The 20,818-nt window shown below is 43.1% G+C and overlaps 1 protein-coding gene across 1 annotated transcript; it reads right to left on the reverse strand.

Moving 5' to 3' along the window:
- Positions 1 to 2,328: 2,328 nt before the first annotated feature.
- Positions 2,329 to 11,995, reverse strand: RND1 (Rho family GTPase 1). Its single transcript, XM_014069183.2, has 5 exons — positions 11,790 to 11,995; positions 10,856 to 10,943; positions 9,004 to 9,113; positions 7,980 to 8,114; positions 2,329 to 6,415 (listed from the first exon to the last, which is right to left on the reverse strand). The coding sequence occupies exons 1-5, from the start codon at positions 11,907 to 11,909 to the stop codon at positions 6,167 to 6,169; spliced, it is 702 nt and encodes a 233-aa protein (XP_013924658.1). The 5' UTR covers positions 11,910 to 11,995; the 3' UTR covers positions 2,329 to 6,166.
- Positions 11,996 to 20,818: the final 8,823 nt, after the last annotated feature.

Raw genomic sequence — 20,818 nt, forward strand, 5'->3', positions numbered from 1 at the left:
GTGTGGCCTGCTTTATGGGAGTGGCTTGCCAGCCATGTAACTGGGTGGGAGTGGCTTGCCAGCTATGTGACTGGGTGGGCGTGGCCAACTTGTAAAATGTAGTGAAACTCACAACGCTCTTGCTTAGCAACCAAAATGTTGCTTCAGGAACTCTGGCATTGAAGTGTGCAAGTCTTAAAGCTGTCGAGTTACAAGACCCTTGCACCCCTAACCGTTTAGGGGAAAAAAAACCAGGGGTATTCAAACTTGACAGTTTTAAGACTTGTGGACTTCAACTCCCAGAATTCCTCCTCTCGCTCTTCATCTTGATGAGGTGCGGACGGGCAGGGGGAGGGAGCTGGAACCGGTTCAAAACGGCACTGTAGACTTGTGGAACCTCTTCTATAGAAGAGGTTAGAACTGGCAGGAACCCACCCGTCATAACATTATTTTTTAAAAAGTCAATATATTACTGTTGAGCTGTAACCAAATATCCCATTTTCCATAAAAATATCACTTCAGATATTTCATAAACTCAAATAATGCAACCATTTTGCAAAATTCATTAACTGCTATAATTGAGACCTACCTATATTATAAACGTTGAATGGAACACTGAATGCAATGGCTGTTGTATTGATAGACAGTCTGAGATGGGTGGGATTCAAAAATTTTAGCAACGGGTTCTCTGCCCAGTTACTGGGTGGGTGTGGCCTAGTTGGTCTCCTGCATCATGATGGAGGGGGGCATTTTCATCCTCCCTGGGTTCCAGAGGTTTTACTCGAGCCTCCGGGAGGGCGAAAACGGCTCTGGAGGCCAGAAATGAGCCCGTTTCTGGACTTCCAGGAGGCCCGTTTTTTGCCCTCCCTAGGCTGTGGAGGCTTTTTTTGCACCTCCGGGAGGATGAAAACTCCCCCCCCCCAAGCTCCGGAGGCCCCCCCAGAGACCAGAAACAGGCCTGTTTTCGGCCTTCCAGAACTTCGGGAGGCCTGTTTTTTACCCTCCTCGACCCTCCACATGGCCCTGTACTTACCTGGCACCCCAAACGGGCCGCATGGAGACTCCTGGGAGAGGGGTGGGTGGGGCAGGGTAGGAGGGGCAAGCAAGGGATAGGATTTGTGGGTTCTCTGAACTGGGCAGAGCCTTAGCTTGAGGATCGCCCGAACCCATGTGAACCCCCAGCAGCCCACCCTGGTCTGAAAGACATCTGGTACTGACTGACTGACAGCTTTTTATATGCCTTCTTTGCTTAGCTACATTATTTGCTTTTGTTTTCAGTTCCAACAAAACATGCTAGAACATTCATTGTCTCTAGATATTAGGATCTCTCCACTTTTGCTGGCCACCTGGGCTGGAACAAGAAACTTTGCTGCCTGAAGTAAAGGTCAAGGAAATGGTCCTTTTGTAACTCATGTTGAATAGCTGGTATCAAGACAGCATCCTCCATTATGTCTTATAGGAGCAAACTAACTCAGGAGATGAAAAGCATGTCGTACAAATCAGACGTGTCACTTTCTTGCTGCTCCCTGTGTTCAAATATCCATCCGATCTAATAATGAATCTAGCATTATTATAACCGTTCATAACATGGGACTGTCTGGCTCACTTAACTCAGGATAGTTACACCCACAGAAACTGCTGTAAGTCTTCTTTCAGTCCACTCATGTACACTCATTTTGCAAATTTCCATATGGAAGTTTCATAAGCCGGATGCGATTGCAGGCATCTATTTACTCAGGGGATAAAGTCCACAACGCTTTGTGTTACTGCCTAGCTATGGTGTAGTGTAGGAAAAGCCAGAAAAAAATGTACATGATTAGGACTTTGGATCTGAGGGAAGATTAGTTGTTCAGACATTTCTGCCATCTTTGACTGACTCTTAGAGGTAAGCATATGTTCCACTCCTACCCAAGAAAATATCATTTTGTCACTGATGGAATTTTAGATTTTTTTTTCTTTCCAATGGAAACAGACAGGTGAGAGTGAGGATTCATTCGCCAAGCTTGTGGGTTGGTTTCCAAACGTTTAATTACCAGTCTAGGTAACATCTTCAGTGGAGTTTAAGGTATGTCAGTGTCTGTGTTCTTCTGTTGGATTCACTGAACTGCATTACTTAGCAACCAAAATTCCAATCCCAATTGTGGTTGTAAACCACAACCTAAACTCCACTGAAGAGATTATCTAGTCTGGTAATGAAATGTTTCAACCTTCATCCTCATCCTACACCCGAGCTACACTCGTCATTATTGGAAGTAGAATTGTGTCAGCTTCCTGGAAAACGTCTCCAAGCTTTCACAAAATGAGGATGTATATTAAATACAATATATCCTGATTTCAAATAAAATATACCTTTATTTGCCAAGCACAACTCTGTAACAGCAAGAAGATAATTCAAATGTAATTCAGATGTGTTGCTATGTCCCCACAGCAGATTAACTCTGCTGTAGAAAGAAAGAAAAATATTCAGCTACTAAGTACGTAGGATGGGAGCCTGGAAGAATAGATTTAAACTCCAGCTTCCAAAAATGTAATAAAAGTGGCTACATTTTACTGTCTACAAAAAGGCTAAAGCAAACCCACCATTTTATTAAATGTGGAATTCAAATTCTGCTAGGTATTCTGTCTACTTTTGCTAGGCTTAGTTACAATATGGCACAACCATACAGTAACCCAAAGGTCACAAAATGCAGGTGAGATAAAATAGCTGCCTTCAAAGGCAAGTCCAACATTGTCTTCAAACCAGTGGGCTAGCTTGAAGGAAGATGACTATTGGTGATTTGGACTGTGGAAGTATCATTCAACCCATTAAGGGTTCTGCAATCTAATGGCTCTTCTAGATATGCTAGATCTGCAGAATTACCTCTGGACTTACTAGTTTAAAATTCTGGTTATAGTCTTAGCATCTCCAAGGCAACTCAACTGGCTGAAAAAAGCTAGGAGCAGTTTAGAGTACTTCAATGAGTTATTGTTCTTCTAGATTACATTTTGCAAACAAAGTCAATGTAACAAGAGAAGCAGAATTCAAGGTCTTTCAGTTGCATAGCTTTTAGGAATATTGAATAGATTTTATTGATCAAGCAGACACTTTAGCTGGGCCAACCTTCCCCATCTTGAGCACCCTTTTAGTTGAATAGATTTTGAGTTCTACCGTTTCTAGCCATTCCAGGGATTGCTGAGAATTCTGGGATCTGAGATTCAGGCATTGAGAAGGTAGCAGATGGAGGAAGACTAATGTATACAAAGATCACTAGAAAACATGCACCTTTTGGTATTATTGTTGCCTGGAACTGCCATATCCTAAGCCTGTAAGTGATGCTCAAAAAGTAATATTTTTTTAGATAATTCCCAGCATATGGAGATCTGAGATTTACATGTGTAACTGCAGCTTTACTTGCCCGCCTGTACCAGTTTATATTAGCTAGGAAAGGCATATTATACCAAAAGAGAATGCTCTTGTCACCAACATTCAACTACGTTTTTGATCTCTTCCGGACTTGTCTGGATCTGAGAGCTAAACAGGATTAGAATTCCAGAGCTAACAGGTGCCTTTCAATCTTGGCAATTTTAAGGTCAGAAGACCTCCATTCCTCAAATCCCCCACAAGCTTGCTGGCTGGAAAAATCTGGGGACTGAATTCCACACTTCATAAAGTTTTCATGGTTGAGAAACACTGGGCTACACTAAAAAAATTAAAAAGGTATCCTGGAAGGCATTGGCAATCCTCTACCATGTCATTGTCAAGGGAACTGCATGGCCGTGTCGTAAATTGACCCTGATTCAGCAAGTTTACATAAGCTTTATATACCCATTCAGGGTTAGGAGCCGCCTTCAGTCTAGCAATAAAATCTTATTGCCAAACTTGACCTTTCTTCTGCTCAATGATAGCAAAGCACTTGTCAGACAGTCGGATGCACTTTCTATTTGAGCAATGCATCACTGAAATCGGACCGATTTGGCCAACAGACTTTGAACCGACTATGATGAAGAAATGTGTAACATCTTTGTGAAAAGGACCTCATTAAATGTAAAGTTAAATAAACCAACACCACCGCTCTTGTGCGACGCATTCATATGTACCCTTTTCAGTCTGCGGCTATGTTGCAAAACATTTCTAACAGTTAATGAAGTTTAACCATTGGCAGATGAGCATCAGGTATCAACAACTGCTTGAAACAAAATCATTTATAAGAATCTATTAGGAAAAAAAAAAAGACCTGGTCCCACATCCAAATAAGTAACCATTTATAGATCATCTCGCCAAGGAGAACTACAGGTAGTCCTCAGCTTACAACAGTTCATTTAGTGACCGTTCAACGTTACAACAGCACTGAAAAAAAGTGACTGATGGACCTTTTTCACACTTAATGACCATTGCAGCATCCTCATGATCATGTGGTCAAAACTCAGACCCTTGGCAGTTTACTCACATTTATGACGGCTGCATTGTCCTGAAGAAATGTGATCGCTTTTTGCCACCTTCTGACAAGCCAAATCAATGGGATCAAAGGCCGGATTCATTTAACAACCTTGTTACTAATTTATAACAATTGCAATGATTCACTTAACAACTGTGGCAAGAAATGGGGCAAAACTCACTTAACAAATGTCTCCTTGAACAACATAAATGTTGGGTTCAACTGTGGCCTGTACTTGTCATACGAGAGAATAAGCCTTCTTCCATGATAAACATTCACCAACATAGGATTGTCTTGGGGAAATGCAGGGAGGACTGCTAGGTATGCTTTGAACAAAATAAAATCCAAATATAGAATTACTAGATAGGCTGCTATGATAGAACCAAATGATTTCTCCTACTCATGTTGTTGTATCAATCTGACATTTTAAAGTCTTCAGATTCCATGGGGCCCTTAGCACTCCCAGGATAACTGCAACCAGGAACATAGTTCAGATGCTACTGGATAGAGGTTTAGTTTGTCCATTAAAACCAGGCCACAATTAGGCCACAAGAGCTACTGGGGCAGTTTATGATCACCATACAGAAATTAGATGTGGTTTAAAGATCTCTATTTAAAGTCAGGGTCCTTCAGCATAGCAGTGTTTGCAGAATAGATCTCCAAATTAAAAACATAGCAAAATCCTGCCCTGGGATACAAATCTGAAATAAAATATTTTATGTTTCAGGAACCAAAACAAAGCAGCCTCCCAAAAGCTATTGATTCCAACTGCCAGCAACCTTCCCTGTTGGCCAAAGAGACTGGGATCAGTGGGAGTTGAAATTTAAAAGCCGTATGTATTGCCTATCCCAGATCCAGCTGATTTCTTCTTTACTTCGATTGACTACAGCCATATCAGGTAGCTTCCAGAGTTCCTTGCTAGAGTCATATGGAAGATTACTGTGGACTTTGACCCACAGCTAGAACAATAGGAACCAACCTCGCCCCCTGCCTTTGGGGATATGGGAAAGGAATCACATTTGAAGTTTTGTAAAACAGATTCTCCTTGTTCCTTCTATCACTAGGAGACAGGAAGAGAGGTGATGGCAAAGAAGAAAGCCCTTGGAATAAGACGGTTAATCGGTATTATATTTTCATTAATAAATAAGTTCTCTTTTAATAACACTGAACATTTCACAGATCTCCCTCCTCCCCACCCTCCCATATTGCCTTTCTTTCCACACATATACACAAGATCAATAGAAGGTCATTCTCTCCTCCCACCCACCCCAGCTTTATCTCTACGAGGAAGGATGCCTGGGCACCTGTATCCTAGATACAGAGAAGGGTACATGTGTAGGCCCAGAGGGAGAAAGGAGAGATGCTTGCTTTCAGTCCGCATCCAACAGGCAATTGACAAGCAGCAGATGGACGTGATGACCTAGGAGGCCAAAGGAAGATATTAACTGTGCAGTGGCAAGGCAGGATAGTGGTGGTGGTGATTTTTTCCCCAGTTCCTTCAAATATGCGCAATAGTCACCAGAGCTGCTACCGTCCATGATGTTGCTGTGCCAAGCCCCAAGCTTTGCACCAATCTTCGTTCGAGCCGTCCAGCCATATTTTGCCGTTTCCCCCTCCTCCCTGGATAGGAGGAAGAGAGGGAAATTGATCCTTCTGAACTTTCCAGCTCTGGCTTGGAGGAGCCAAGCCATTCCCTGAATCCCACCCTGGAGGGGCCACCTGGAGGCCCAGAGTCTACAGCAGTTCCGTCACCACCCTCTGCGGCCAGCCCTTCACATGACAGAACAACTTTTTGCTTTCTCCTTCTTGAAAGTGGAAGAAATGAGCTCCGATCGGCTGGGGAGACGGAGAAGTCTCTTGGGAAAACTCCGGGCGGGGCTCTTGGGGGCCCCCGGGAGGACAGGCTTGGTGAGACAGAGGGACGCCACTGTCCGGAAGATGCTGTGGACGCTCTTCTCTGATGTGAAGGCAGAGCATTCCAGGTAATTTTCTGCTCCCAACTGCTTGGCTACAGAACAACCCTGGAAAGGAAAGGAGGCATTAGGACTCCCTTTAGGGCTTTTGACGAACAAACACCAGACTCACGGTAGGGTCTTCAGGGGCCATAGAGCAGGGGTGTCAGACTCAAGGCCCAGGGGCTGGCTTCAGCCCATGGGGCCGGCCTGGAAACAGCGAAGGACTGGCCCACAGTGCCTCTGCCAGCGAAAATGGTGCTCAGGAGGGCCACGAGTGGTGCTTGCAAACTCCGTTTTCACTGGCAGAGGGTTGCAGGAGGCCGTCGCAGCTGAAAATGGAACTCGGCAGAGTGCTCGTTTTCACTGGCAGAGTGCTTGAACAGCTACAGGCTCTTCTGACATGACTGACATCAAGCTGGCCATGCCGATCCAGTCATACCTCCGTCCCCCCACAAAGGTCAAACACAATCCTGATGCAGCCCTGAATGAAATCGAGTTTGACACCCCTGCTGTAGAAGAATGATATGGAGGAATAAGGTGTCCCCCATGAGGACTGGATTATCTATCTTCATCCTTCAGGAGCTGACCAAGTAAAATGACCTTTTCCTTTCTATGAAAGAACACTTTTCTTACTCAGTCAGGGGTCTTTTCAAGTTCCTTTCACAAAAAAGAGATCTCCAACACTGATGCAATACAGCTTATAATAGAAATCAGTAATCTCGTGTCCTCCAGGATTTTAGACTACAGTTCTCAGAACAGCAAAAGCACTTAAGACTTTTTTACTGCTTCATAGAGCTTTACAGCCCTCTCTAGGCAGTTTACAGTAGCAGCAGCATCCCACCCCCAAAGCATTTGGGAACCAGGGAGTGGTTCCAGGGAGAAAGGTTTTTCCCTGGACTGGAAGGAGTGGTTTCGCCTGCTGCCTGCATCCTGCTTATGGGGCTTCACTTGTTTGCGCAGCTCAGTTTCTGGCATGTCGTGGCCCAGTATCAATCCATGGACCAGAGGTTGGGGACCCCTGGTTTACAGAATCAGCCTATTGCCCCCAACAATCTGGCTCCTCATTTTACCAACCTCAGATGGAAGTCTGAGTCAACCTTGAGCCAGCCAGTGAGCAGAATTAGCCTGCAATACTGCATTCTAACCACTGAACCACCACGGCTCTTATTTTTCAATTTTCCTTGATTAATCTTAGTATAACTATGGGTCCAAACAATTTAGAGTACACCAGGTTTCTGTCTCTGGCCTAGAATCATCATCACTGGATTAACTTTACAGATTTAGATTTATCTGGCCACACACCTCAAGTACTGTACATGACTTTGATAACAAACAAGATATTTTTGCAGGAATTGGCTGTGATCCAGCAGAGGTTTTATATTCTTATAGAAATAATGCTTCAATGCAGGCATTTCCAGTAACACAGTAATACTTGAAGGTGAAAGATGGTGTTAATCAGCATATGCAAGTCTTAAGTCTAGCATTCCCAATACTATTTTAGTCATCTTGGAAAGGAGGAAAAAAGATAAACTAGAACAAGTTTGAAAATGCGGACTCCTGCTACTCCAGTAAGGGTCCGTGTTGAAAGAATGGCAATAGATATCCAGACCAGCACCCTGTATTGCCTCACCTGTTCGTAAGAGATTGGGGCTTGCTTTTGGTGAGACAACTCCATCAGGGTGCTGAGATCAGTACGCAGGTCTGTCTTGCATCCTATCAGCAGCACACGGGTATTGTGACAATAGTCCAAGATTTCAGTCTTCCACTGGAAAGAAAAAGTACAGTGAAAGAAATGTTAAAAGTCATTTAATACAAGTCTTTAAAAGCACATCCTGGTAGAGAAACTGCCCTGCTCTGCCATTGCAATGTCCTGCTATCCAGGCCTATCCAGTTTTTAAAAAAAAACAACATTACAAAGCAAAGTAATTAAACAATAGGTGACACCATTTCCCTTTTTGCCACCATTTCCCTTTTTGCCACAATGAATGCAGGCTTTTTAAAAAATATCAAATGTCCCTATGTGAAATGTTAAGGTCCTTTCAAATGTACACAGAAGAAATCACTATAGCTTGATCTCAACAGTTCTAATTCTGAGCAGAGTTCCACTGAATACAATTAGAATAAAATTAGGGAAAGAAACTTATGGAGTGACATTTCTCACAAATGCAGCATATGGTTGAAAGTACCTAGTAGGAAACCCTCAAGAAACTTAGTTGTGCTCTTGATTACAGTGGTGCACTTTAAAAAATAGTGTAGAATTTCCTTCTCAAAATACAATAAGCAGTTCTTCCTAGAATCCCTTTAGAGGCCTATATACAAGTTCCAGAGTATTCAAAACGCTTGCTACAACAATGAAATTTATTTTGTGGCAAAAAAGCAAAATGATGCCATGCAAAATGAGTAATTATATGAACTGTATTTAAAACCACTGTATGTAAATTATGTTTAAAGTAGGGTTTTGAAACTGCAGCTATTTTTTTCTTCTGATCCGCCCTACTTTTGGCAATGTTAGCTTCCCTCTCCTCAGCACCACAAAGTCACTAATATTTTTTTATAAGGAGAGTCTTTTTCCCCCCTTTAAAGAGTAGCATCCTCAAACCTTTAGATCAAGTGAAATCCCAGTAGGCAGGACAATGAGATCACACCTTCCTTACCTTCTTCATTGCACTATCCATGGTCTCAGGGCGACTGACATCAAAACAGAGCAGGACAGCATCTGAGTCACTGTAGCATAGGGGGCGCACATTGTCATAATATGGGGATCCTACGAGAAGCAGTGAGAAAAGCCATGAAGCGACTCAACGCATCCTCTCTTCCCCTTTTTACCAATGTCGTTGAGGGGGGAAAAAAGTTACTTGCTCTAATGCCAGATGATATAACTGCCTAGTGCTAGGATTAGTTGCACTTCCAAGTTTTGTGCTTTTAACACCCCTACCCCCAAAGGAAGAACATGAAAAAGTAACAGGAATCAGAAATCTGCAGGGCTTTGCTTACTCACTCCCATCCTGAATATCCTCAGGAAATAGTTCAACCGTGTTTTACATAAAAAGAGCCATTTCCTTTCACACCTGACATGTAAGCAATAACTGAAATGTGAAAAAGGGGTACAGGCTTTCCCATTTACGAGGAGGGTACGCAGCTTGGAGGGAGGAATGGAGTTGCCTAGTAACATCTCTCATTAAACATGGAAAAAATGAGTTGTGCGTGTTCCAGGCATGTCATACATGCAGGAACAGAGAATGGACTATGGCAATGTAGTTGGTAGGCTGCAAAGTGAGGGAGGAATGAATAATATACACAGGCTATTCTCTCTCTCCCCCCCCCAAAGGAACTGCAGCATCCAAAATGTTTCTGCAGCCCAGACACTTCGTGCCTAGAATAGGAATCAGCCCCTGGTTCCCTGCACCAGCACAATCACCATGGCAACAAGGGGATCCAAATAGCCAGGGTCCCCCACTTACAGTCCCCTTCAAAAGAGGGGAAGATGCCCATCCCTAGTTGCTAGGAGAACTCTCTACTTGGCACCTCCTCCATCACATATACAATACTTTCAAGAGCCCCCTTATTGTAAAGAGCTGCTTTTCCCTCTTGATCTCTCTTGCAGAATCCACTAAACCCCTCTGCCCTGGGATTCTACCTCCATGTGGGTGAAATATGGGCAAACCACACAAATACCAACATTCCAAGAGAGAAGAAATGAAGAGATGGAGAAAATAGATGGGAGGGGGTTCAACAGTCTTCACAGGATTTATCATGAGGACTGGGGAAAAAGCAGGTGCAAGCAGCAGGAGGGGCGGGACTGCTGCATTTTTACTTAAAGCCTTGGATACCGGAGCATCTTATTTAAGAAGCTAGAGAAAGTCTCTAGCCCAGGTTCGAAATCACAAAATAGATGTTTAGAGCCACTTCTGTTTAAGAATGTTCTGAGGTGATATTTGGTCACAATGCAAGCCCTAATATCTTACTCTTACCAATCTCTTCTAGTTTTCTGCCATACCCACATACCCCAATATAAATCCTGTAGGTTTAAGATGTTCATTTCTGCATAAAAATGCAAAAACATCTCCTTCCAGTCCAAGACAGCAACACAACATGCAAAACGCATTATCCTTTCTTTGAGCTAAAAGCTTTGAAATACCTATACATTCTGATTTGCCTCAAAAACTACCTCTAAGCCAGGCCTTGTATTGTTCCTAGTTATGATAAAAAGGACCTTTATGCATTTCTACCTGCAGTATAATCTTCGTGACTTAAAAACTAAACAGATTAAAGTCTTCTACCTCCCCCTTCCTCCATTAGAAACAGACAAGATCTCCTTCTCATTTCATACACCAGACACTAATCTGTAGCAAAGGCTTTTCAGCATTGATTTATCTTGGCCAGCTACTAACTAGGTCCTACACAAGCTAGTTCTTCAGTTACACCATTCCATTGCAGCATAAGGAGAGGATGTCAGTCGTAAAGTCCTGAACAGCAGCCAAGCATAGAAGGAAAGAGGTGCCTTACCAGATGTGTCCCATAGACTAAGCTCCACCCGTTGTTCCTCTGTTTCCAGGCATGCTGTGTAGTTCTCAAAAACAGTGGGCACATAGGTCTAGAAATAAAGGGAAGATAAGAGTCACCAGGTGGACACACAATCGTTATGTTGCATGTGTGTTTTTTGGGAAAACAAGGTGGCTTTAGCCAAAATGGCTTACCTAGCTCCAAAAGGGAATGTACAAAAGCAGAAATGGAGATTTGGGAAGGGGCGGGGGGTGTCAGCTCCTGCGCAGGACTTGCACACAGCTCGAAATCGTAATTACCACCAAGCAAACAGCAGAGGTGATCAATGAATGCTTCTGCAACTCAAGCCCCTTGCAAGAGGGAGGGGAAATAACGACAGACTGCAAAACCGATGAAACAACCGCCCCGAAGCAACAGGGACCCTTCGCGCGCAAAGTACCGCAGGAAAAGCTACAAGGGGCGCCAAATCTGGGCAGAGGCGGAAACCAATGCTTTGCAGGAGGATCGGGCTTCGGTAAGGCAAGAGTCCCATAGAAGGGCCGAGGAGCCACGTGAGGCCATTCCATCCACTTCGATCTCCGGGCTGGAAGATAAAGCCGCATGGCAGGCGACTTCTGCTGACTGCAGTTCGGCAGTTCGAATCTCACCAGGCTCAAGGTTGACTCAGCCTTCCATCCTTCCGAGGTGGGTAAAATGAGGACCCAGATTGTTGGGGGAATAGGCTAACTCTGTAAACCGCTTAGAGAGGGCTGTAAGAGCACTGTGAAGCGGTGTGTAAGTCCAAGTACTATTGCTATTCCGCATGAGGACCACATCCAATCATCGGCGAAGAGGGGCAAAAGAGAGCCCGGATGCCAAAGGGAAGCACAAGAGAACTCTTTTCGCTCTCCCGCAATCGCAGAGGAAGCCCCCCACTCCCCACGGCTGGTCCTCTTACCTCCGGGTAGCAGTCTTTGGCCAGCACCTGAAGCATGGCCGTCTTGCCGCAATGTACATCCCCCACCAGAACCAACTTGCACCGGGCCACTACTGGCTGAGGAGTCCTTCTCTCCCTCATGGCGATGGTTAAACGGAGCGGGCGGTGGCAGCAGTTACCAAACCAGCCTTCGCGACTTGCAGCAAAATCCCAGCAGTCCCACCCGCCGGCTAAATTAATACGCGGGCGGGGCAGAGAGCCCTGATAGGGAATGTGGGTAGCCAATGAAACATACAGTTGGGCGCCGATCAGCCAATCAGAAGAAGCTGGCCCAATGACCAGCACTTGGAGGGGGAAGCTGAGTCAGTTTTTTTTATTCCCCCCGCCCACCTCCGTTCTTACCTGGTCGGGTCGTCTTTGCCATGTGAGTCAATCATTCAGCCAAGAGGCGACTTATCACCCACGCTGATAAGGGTTTCCCTATGTTTGTTTTCCTTAAGAGTACGCAGCATTACAGCCGTTCCTCCGCCCGTGATAAAAATAGGTCGATTCTTTCAATAAAGCAATGAGTGACTAAGACTTCTTCCCGCACCCTCCTCCGCTGGCCGCGCCAGGAGGAGGAAGATGCCTTGGCAAACCTTTCAGAAACACCTGGACGGATAACAGTCCCTTAGACGTACCCCTGAGCGTGTTTTCGTGTGACCCATGTCTAAAGAGGGTGTGTGTGGCGGTGGTGGGGAGGTGTTCCACTTTCTGCCAGGCCAAACACAGCCTTTCTGATGGTCTGCAGCGCCCCAGGTAAGGTAAGGAGCGGGAGAACTATCATCTGCCCTGTTTTGGGGGTCACCGGAGGCTCCTGTAAGCATATACCCCCCACATACACACACATACGGGCTTTTGACTAGTCAAGACTCTCCTACTCTGCCAAAGTGACTCCAATGTCCCAACTTATTTTGCAAATTAGGCCAGATCTGGCAGCAGATCTCCCAAGTTATTAGGACTGGGAAGGATGACAAGGTTCTTTTTTTTGGTGGGGGGGGGGAGAGCAGCTCTTTAGGCATCAGATCTCCTATCCAGAGATCCTCCACAGTTGGAGAACTGTTGGGGGAAGGTGTGGGAGGAGGGAAGCTGCTTAGTGCCACCCTCCAGGGTGCAATTGCTTCCTGTTCCAAAGGTTTGGGTGAGGCCATTTTTGACAGATGTCCAGTGAAGAGAACTGAATATATGTTTTATGCCACCCTCCGGAGTGAACTGCTTCCTGTTCCAAAGGTTTGGGTGAGGCCATTTTTTGACATGTGTCCAGTGAAGAGAGCTGAATATATGTTTCGCTATGTGTTCAATGTTCTTCAACCCAACTGGCACCCAAAATGCATGCTTTTCCTCCATTCTTCCCTTCTCTTGCACACGCTTGCAAGAGAAATAAGGAAATCAGCTCTCCTCTCTCCTTGCAGCTGTTCCCATGGCTGACAGAGAAACAGGGGAGAGAGATGCATTAAAGATCCTTTGGTGCCAATTCTTTGATCCCATAGAGCACTGCTTTTCAAATGGGGAATTCTGGGACTTGAAGTTCATACATCTTAAAGTGACCAAGTTTGGAAAACAGTGCCATAGAGTGATGCTAAGGGGAGTTAGAAAACTGACAATTGAAGACCAATGCTGGCAGAGAAGGCTTTCTTCATCCCACCTCTCTTCTCAGGTTCATATGAAGAGAACCTGTTCTACTTCAGGAGTCTTGCGGCCTGCAGACAAGATGCCACATGCAGGCCACACCCATGTCCGATTTAGCAAAAAAAGTCATGATACATCACATGCCGACCAGGTGGTATTCTGCCAGTTCTGACCGATTCGCCCGAACCGGTAGCGGAAATGGCAGATAGCCCCACCCAACTGCCCCGGCTCTACGGCATCCCATTTAGGCCCCTCTTAAAGGCAAAGGACATGCACGGAAGGCGGAGCATATGCATAGACACACTCTCACATTTGCAAACCAGTAGGGAAGATAAGTAAGTACCACCTCTGATGATGACGTGAGTTTGACACCCCTGTTTTACTTTATTGCTAAAGTAGAAGAAGAGTTAGCAGTCAATTTCCTTTCCTTCCAGTTTCCATACTGGAGAATAGTACTTCAATGCTATTGTGCAAAAGAGTCCTAAGTTTGTTGGGCCAGTGACTGAGTATTGTTTTTCTTTCAGGGATCCTACGTTAGAGGAATAGCAGTTAGACTTATATACCGCTTCATAGGGCTTTCAGCCCTCTCTAAGTGGTTTACAGAGTCAGCATATTGCCCCCAACAACAATCCGGGTCCTCATTTTACCCACCTCGGAAGGATGGAAGGCTGAGTCAACCCTGAGCCGGTGAGATTTGAACAGCCGAACAGCAGAACTGCAGTCAGCTGAAGTAGCCTGCAGTGCTGCATTTAACCACTGCGCCACCTCGGCTCTTCACAGGAAATGTGAAGGTATCTATATATGGTTTTCACCCACAAAACCAGCCTGCATGAGTATGTGTGCAGTCATCTGATTCAAATCTGCAGTGGAATCTGCTTGTGGAAAATGTCAGGTGTTCATAAATTCAGAAAGGGGCACATAAAATTTTCAGGTTTTCAGAATGTATTAAATGTTTAGAGAGCTAAGACCGAAAAGAAGGTTTATAAGGGTTAATTATTAAAAAATAACACCATATTCTCATTTAGTGGGTACAATTGGGACATTTAAGTGAAACAGTGGCTGTGGCTTATGATCCTACTTCAGCTTTGCTTTAGAGGCCTGTGGAGATTGTAAACATTAGGAGTGGTCATAAAATTACTTTTTCATCACTGTCATAATTCTGAACTGTTTCTATAGGAGACTTTCACTAAAACACAGTTGCTAAATGAGGCACTTGCTAAATGAGGACTACTTGTAATTATCCCAAATCCCACTAATAGTCTATTATGTACTTAAGCCAGCAGTGGCTCTTCAAGTTTACAGTCAGAGGTCTCATGGAGCTTTCCTTAGGCCTAAATTAAGTACTCCATCTCCCCAGTCCACAGAGAACTATACCTGGCTTGTAACATGTTATCCTCATCTCATGCCTCTTCTGCCTGCATTGTCAATCACTCTGTTCCCCTGACTTCTGGAATGAATGACAAAGTCTAACAGGTGTTCCAAACCTTGAGGCTAGCCTTAATTGGTGTCAGAGAAACACTATTTCAGCACTGGAATTGCCAAGAATGATATAAGCTTATCTAACTATGGGGATGGGGAAGAGGGGAAGAAGGGAGTGTTGTGAGGGTGATTGAAAAAAACAAGGTTGCAGGCCATACTGTAGTTTGGCACTAATTCAATTGTAGAATTTCAGATCCTTTTTTATTACTCAACTAAGATAACTGAGATCCAATTGGCCTGCAGATCATGTGTTTTAGCATCAAATTGTAGCCTTTTCTCATGTAGTGGAGATCAAATGACATTTTTGCTTTTGTGTTCTTAAGTTTGACAATGTATGTTACTCAATGGCATATTCACAGTTCTCTTGTTTTACTTTCATAATACTTCCATAAGGAAAATTATTGACTGAGAGTTATTGGTTATCTGAAGTACATTATTGAGCATGGAATTTAATTCAGGCCTCTTAAACCTAAATGCATCAGTCAGTTCACTGCAACAAGCAAGTCAAAATCTAAGCAGGCTGTAAAAAAGATGCTTGGATCAAATTCCACTTCTTAGAAACCAAGATATACTGCTTGATTCTTAAAGCTGAATTATAGGCTTAAGTCATGTTGCACTGTGCTGACCTAATCCAGTGATAAACCAGCAGATGTATTATGACCAGGCAGAATTATTTGAAAATAATATCCCACTTCCAGAGAACTGTATCAAGACACACAGTGGGTGTATTCCTGTCCATGCACACTCTGTCAACAATAAGGGCTATGGGTAAAAGCTGTGCATTTACTAAAGCTAAGAACCATGACTCTCTTTCAGTTCCCAAAATTGGATAGCAAGTAAGTGTGTATCCTGTTTCATTATGAACCATGTAACAGCCTGGCCTGCTTCATCCTCCATGATAATGCTGCTAATGTGTGGAGAATATGAGTTCTTCCACAAATCTGCCATAACCTTCTATATTAGGATGTAGCTGAAGGTCAAATATTTATAAGAGATTTATATGAGACATAGCTTTGTTACCTAGTTTTAAGCAAAGAGTAGGAGGTGCCAAGTCCTCCATTACTTAACATCCTTTGAGGAAGCAAGGTGAAGTAGCAGGCAGTAGCAGTAATAAACAACATGGTTCAATATTAACTTGGTTTCTGAACTTTATGACCCTCTGCTAATGCTGAAATTTGAGTAGACAGTCCTCAAAACTTCTTCAAATATAGTTTGGATTGATGAGATTTCTGCTAACTGTTTTGGAACACATTTGTTTACTTGGGAACAAACAAAGCAATATAGAGGCAAACAATAGATACAAACTCAAGGTAAACCACTCAAACTCGATTGCACAAATGTGACTTCAGCAACAGAATGGTCAATGCCTGGAATGCTCTACCCAACTCTGTTGTTACATCCTCAAACCCCCATAACTTTAATCTTAAACCGTCTGGCGTGGACCTCACCCCTTTCCTAAGAGGTCTGTAGGGGGCCTGCATAAGCGCACCAGCATGCATAACGTCCCTGTCCTTTTGTCCCCATTTATTCATACCTATTTCCTGTGTTCGTGTCCATGATTATCTTGCACATGTTTGACAAAATAAATAATTAAATAAATAAAATTGGTTGTATACTGCCAGCAAATCCATGAGAGAATTCATAGCGGCTGTAGGATAACTCAACTAGCATTTATCTTTCCTTGAGAAGAAATCTATCATGATGTGAACTCCATTTTCTTTTTCTTTTCTTGAGAATTTTTTTTATTGTTTTAGTTAAACAAAACAAAAAACAAAAAAAATAATCTTTCGTTATATCTTGTTGAAAGCGTATCGATTGGTTACAAATATATTCCGTGCGTTTCTTCCACAATCCTTACATATGCTTCATTCAAATCAGGTTGTACATTTTAAGTCAAGAAAGAAAAGTTATGTATTTTACTGCCCCTGTACCATAAGTCTCATTTAGTTGCCATTGTTTAAACATGTTTTTATCTAGAATCATTTATATTAGAAGAAACAACCACCTACTGGCATTCATTTGCAATTTTAATAGATCTCCAATAACATTGCACCTTTATAACATATACTAAAATTAATTTGGTTAAGTAAGATATCTAAGCATTACCCCCCACCTCATAATACACCTGTATGTATCATTAAATATTGTCCATTAACATTTCATTATTATTGTAGTTAACTAAAGGTTATTTACTGTTTATCTCACCTCTCCATTTTCTAAGCTATTCTAAATTGTTCCAATAACTGGATAAAGGGTTGTCAGTGGGGACATTGTATGCCAGTATAGTTTTCTGCTGACGGCAAGGTAATAGATGCTATTTCAGCTCAGGAGGGGGGAAAGTCTTCTGCTTCAAATCACTGCAGTCTTCTGACTTCCTTCCTAGATGCTGTGTAAGAAAACCTAACAGCTTGTGATGTCTACTGACATTATCAAAATAATAGGGAAAATAATACTTGAATACCAGTGCAATGAGGGTAGCAGCTTCAGCCTGGCTCATTCATGGACTGGGGATGAGATAAAGGGAATTTCATGGGGAATGGCAGAGGAAATATGTGGCTTCAGCACAGGTGGGTTTCTACTGGTTCGCACCAGTTCGGGCGGACAGGTAATGGTAATTTGGTCTGGGTCGCAGAACCGGCAGCAACCCAGATTGGCCATGCCCCTGAACCGGTTCCCCGGTCGCCGCTGCTGCTGGTGGCATATTTTTTAGTAGTTTTTCATGTTCTTCATGCATGGGCAGAACTATTTACAATGAACTGTGCGTGCGTCCGGTGCACACACAAATCAAACCAGTAGCAACGCTGTTAGGAACCCATCCCTGCTTCAGCATGGTTGTGCCATAATTATATGTAAGGGGGAAAGCCATAAAGGTTGATATTGGAGGATGGAATTCAGTGAATCTAAATAAGAATCTACTGGCCAACCTCTGCTTTAAAAATATAGAAGTAGTTCTTGATTTACAGCCACAATTGAACCCCAAAGTTCTGTTGTTAAGTGAGACATTTGTTAAGGGAGTTTTACCCCCTTTTACAACCTTTCTTGTTAAGTGAATCATTGCAGTTGTTAAGTTAGTAACATGGTTGTTAAGTGAAATTGGCTTCCCCATTGACTTTGCTTGTCAGAAGGTCGCAAAAGAGGATCACATAATCCCAGGATGCTATGACCATCGTAAATATGAGTCAACTGCCAAGTCCCCGAATTTTGATCATATGACCATGGAGATACTACAATGGTGTGAAAATAGTCACTTTTGTCAGTGCTGTTGTACCTGTACAGAAGAAATAATGCAAAGAGGAATAATTATAATGGCTGCTAAGCACTGGCTACCAATTGCTTAACATTAGTTTTGTTTTAATGTTTTACAGTAGCTTGCTTTTTCTGTTCTCCAAGCAAACAAAATTAGAGATGAATAAAATATAGCAGGGTCGAAGTTTTAAAACAAAATCAAGAAGGGTTTCAAATCTTCATTCAAACATGACCCAGCCACCAAGGTTTGGAGGAAACCTGAAATCTTTAATGTTATATAATAACAAGACAGATTTGGGAGGGTCAGAACATGGTGGAAGGACCCTTCCTGATGGAGACTTTGTCCTCTTTCCTGCTAAAAGTGAGACAGATCCTGGCAACCTCTCCCCCACCCTGACATTTCTTCATTTCATCTCCAACCCATATCTTTACAATTCTTCTGGTGTTAAAGCTGTCTTTTCCTCTTTAAGCAGGCAACAACCCATCTAGTTTTAACAAGCGTATGATCCAATGTGTTTCATTGACCATTCTGTTGTTGCAAGAGAACGAATGATGTTTGGGGGAGGGAGAACAACCTAGCATGTATTGTATTGGCACATTAAGGGGAGGCAGTTGTATCTCCGCATGCCTGCTCAATGTTCTTAAGGGCCAGCCACAGCCTTTCACATTTGCATGGGGGGAATAGTTGGGACTAGTTTGTTCTCATGTTGTTTGCTGCTGAACTTGTTGGGTCTACCCCAGGGATGAAATTCAGCAGATTCTGACAGTTTCTGGAGAACTGGAAATTTTGAGTAGTTTGGAGAACGGGCAAATACCATCTCTGGCTGGCCCCAGAGTGGGGTGGGAATGGATATTTCGCAATATCTTTCCCCCAGGAGTGGGGAGGGAATGGGGATTTTGCAGTATCCTTCCCCAAGCCATGCCCAGAGAACCCGTAGTAAAAAAAAATGAATTTACCCCCAAAATCAATATGGGCAGGATAGGAATTGGCATTGGAACAATATTTTTATGATGATTTCTGATGATTTTATGATAGTTTTCTGTCAGGGCAAAGAATGATGGGGTGGGGGCACATTAACTTGGCAGGGTTAAAGGCTCTTGCCAGTTCAAGAGCAAGAGAATCAATCCCGGTCAGCAAGCCTGACAGGAAATTCCCTGTACTTCTGAAATGATTTGGGAAGTTCCCAAAATAGCTTGTAATGGAAAGTAATGTGGAATTAATAGACTTGTTTTTGCATGCATGCCTAGATCAAGGAAGTGTGAAATCTGCTTTCTATTTTAAGGGTTGATTCACAGCCTGCCCGTAATTAGCCATTTCAGATAATTCACGTCCGCTTGTAGACTTGCTGCAAATACAGTATGTCTGAGAATTGGGATGGGAATTTTAAAAAATCTTGTCCTAAAATATGTATAGGCAGTTGAGCATGTCAAAAATTTATACTTTATGGCAGAAGGGGAAAAAATGAGGCACTGAACTATAAAGATACCTTAAAGATATGAAGATACCCTTAAGAGCCTTGGTGCCACAGTGGTTAGAATGTAGTACTGCAGGGTACTTCTGCTGACTGCCAGCTACCTGCAATTTGGCAGTTTGAATCTCACCAAGCTCCACCAGGCTTCCCATCCTTCTGAGGTTGGTAAAATGAGGACCCAGATTGTTGGGGGCAGTAGGCTGACTCTGTAAACCTTTTAGAGAGGGCTCTAAAGCACTGTGATGCGGTATATACAATAAGTGCTACTGCTATTAAATGCCATAGATTATTATAAAGTGCACTTACTTCCTGTTTTAAAACATATTGGCTCCATTTTGAAAGCCAAGAAATGAAACTTGGAATCCTAGTAGTCTTCTTGTAAATGGGATCAACTCTTCCCCAGATTGAACACATCCACAGTGACAGGCACTGGCTTCAGAAGTGGGGCAGTGATTAGAGGTTTTTGGACTTGATTGTTTCCTCAGGTATATCTAAAATAGGCATGAATAGGCCTTTTTTTATTGGATAGCTGTATATACTTTTTAACTTCTCTATCTTTAATCTATGATCTATGACTGTATCTTTTAATAAACTAAGAATGCAGTTGGGTGATTACAAGTAATCCTTGACTTATGACCGCAATTGAACCCAGCATTTCTGTTGCTAAGTGAGACATTTGTTAAGCGAGGTTTACCCAATTTTCTTGCCACAGTTGTTAAATTAGTATCATGGCTTCCCCATTGACTTTGCTTGTCAGAGGGTTGCAAAAGGTGATTACATGACCCTGGAACTCTGCAACCGTTATAAATATGAGTCATTTGCCAAGTATCTGAATTTTGATCACGTGACCATGGGGATGCTGCAACCGTCATAAGTGTAAAAATAGTCTTGTCACTTTTTCAGTGCTGCTGTAACTTCGAAAGGTCAATAAATAAACTTATAAATCAAGGACTACCTGTAATGCCCTGCCTCTACTTAGGTGTATGCAATGCTTGCAACACACTTTAAAAGGGGATAGATAGGGCTTTGATCACCTGATATCCCTGCCATTTTATAACCAGTGATTGTCACTTCAGATTGCCTTGGGCCTCCCTCAGTTGGTTCAATATATCTATTGTTTTCGTTTAGAATGCTGATTTTTGGCTGCAGGAATATAAACTTTTAAGTGCATATTTCTTTGATGAT

The sequence above is a fragment of the Thamnophis sirtalis genome, unplaced genomic scaffold (assembly GCF_051295495.1).
Source record: "Thamnophis sirtalis isolate CommonGarterSnake01/CBP01778 unplaced genomic scaffold, rThaSir2_p1.2 scaffold_3, whole genome shotgun sequence".
NCBI classification, from domain to species: domain Eukaryota; kingdom Metazoa; phylum Chordata; class Lepidosauria; order Squamata; family Natricidae; genus Thamnophis; species Thamnophis sirtalis.

What these genes read in the sequence shown, in the direction of transcription:
- RND1 (XM_014069183.2), bottom strand. Translation starts at nt 11,909, where the DNA reads ATGAGGGAGAGAAGGACTCCTCAGCCAGTAGTGGCCCGGTGCAAGTTG. An exon ending in CCAAAGACTGCTACCCGGAG is followed by an intron (nt 10,944 to 11,789) that starts GTAAGAGGACCA and finishes CTTTATTTCTAG; the next exon opens with ACCTATGTGCCCACTGTTTT. An exon ending in TGGATAGTGCAATGAAGAAG is followed by an intron (nt 8,115 to 9,003) that starts GTAAGGAAGGTG and finishes TTTTCTTTCCAG; the next exon opens with TGGAAGACTGAAATCTTGGA.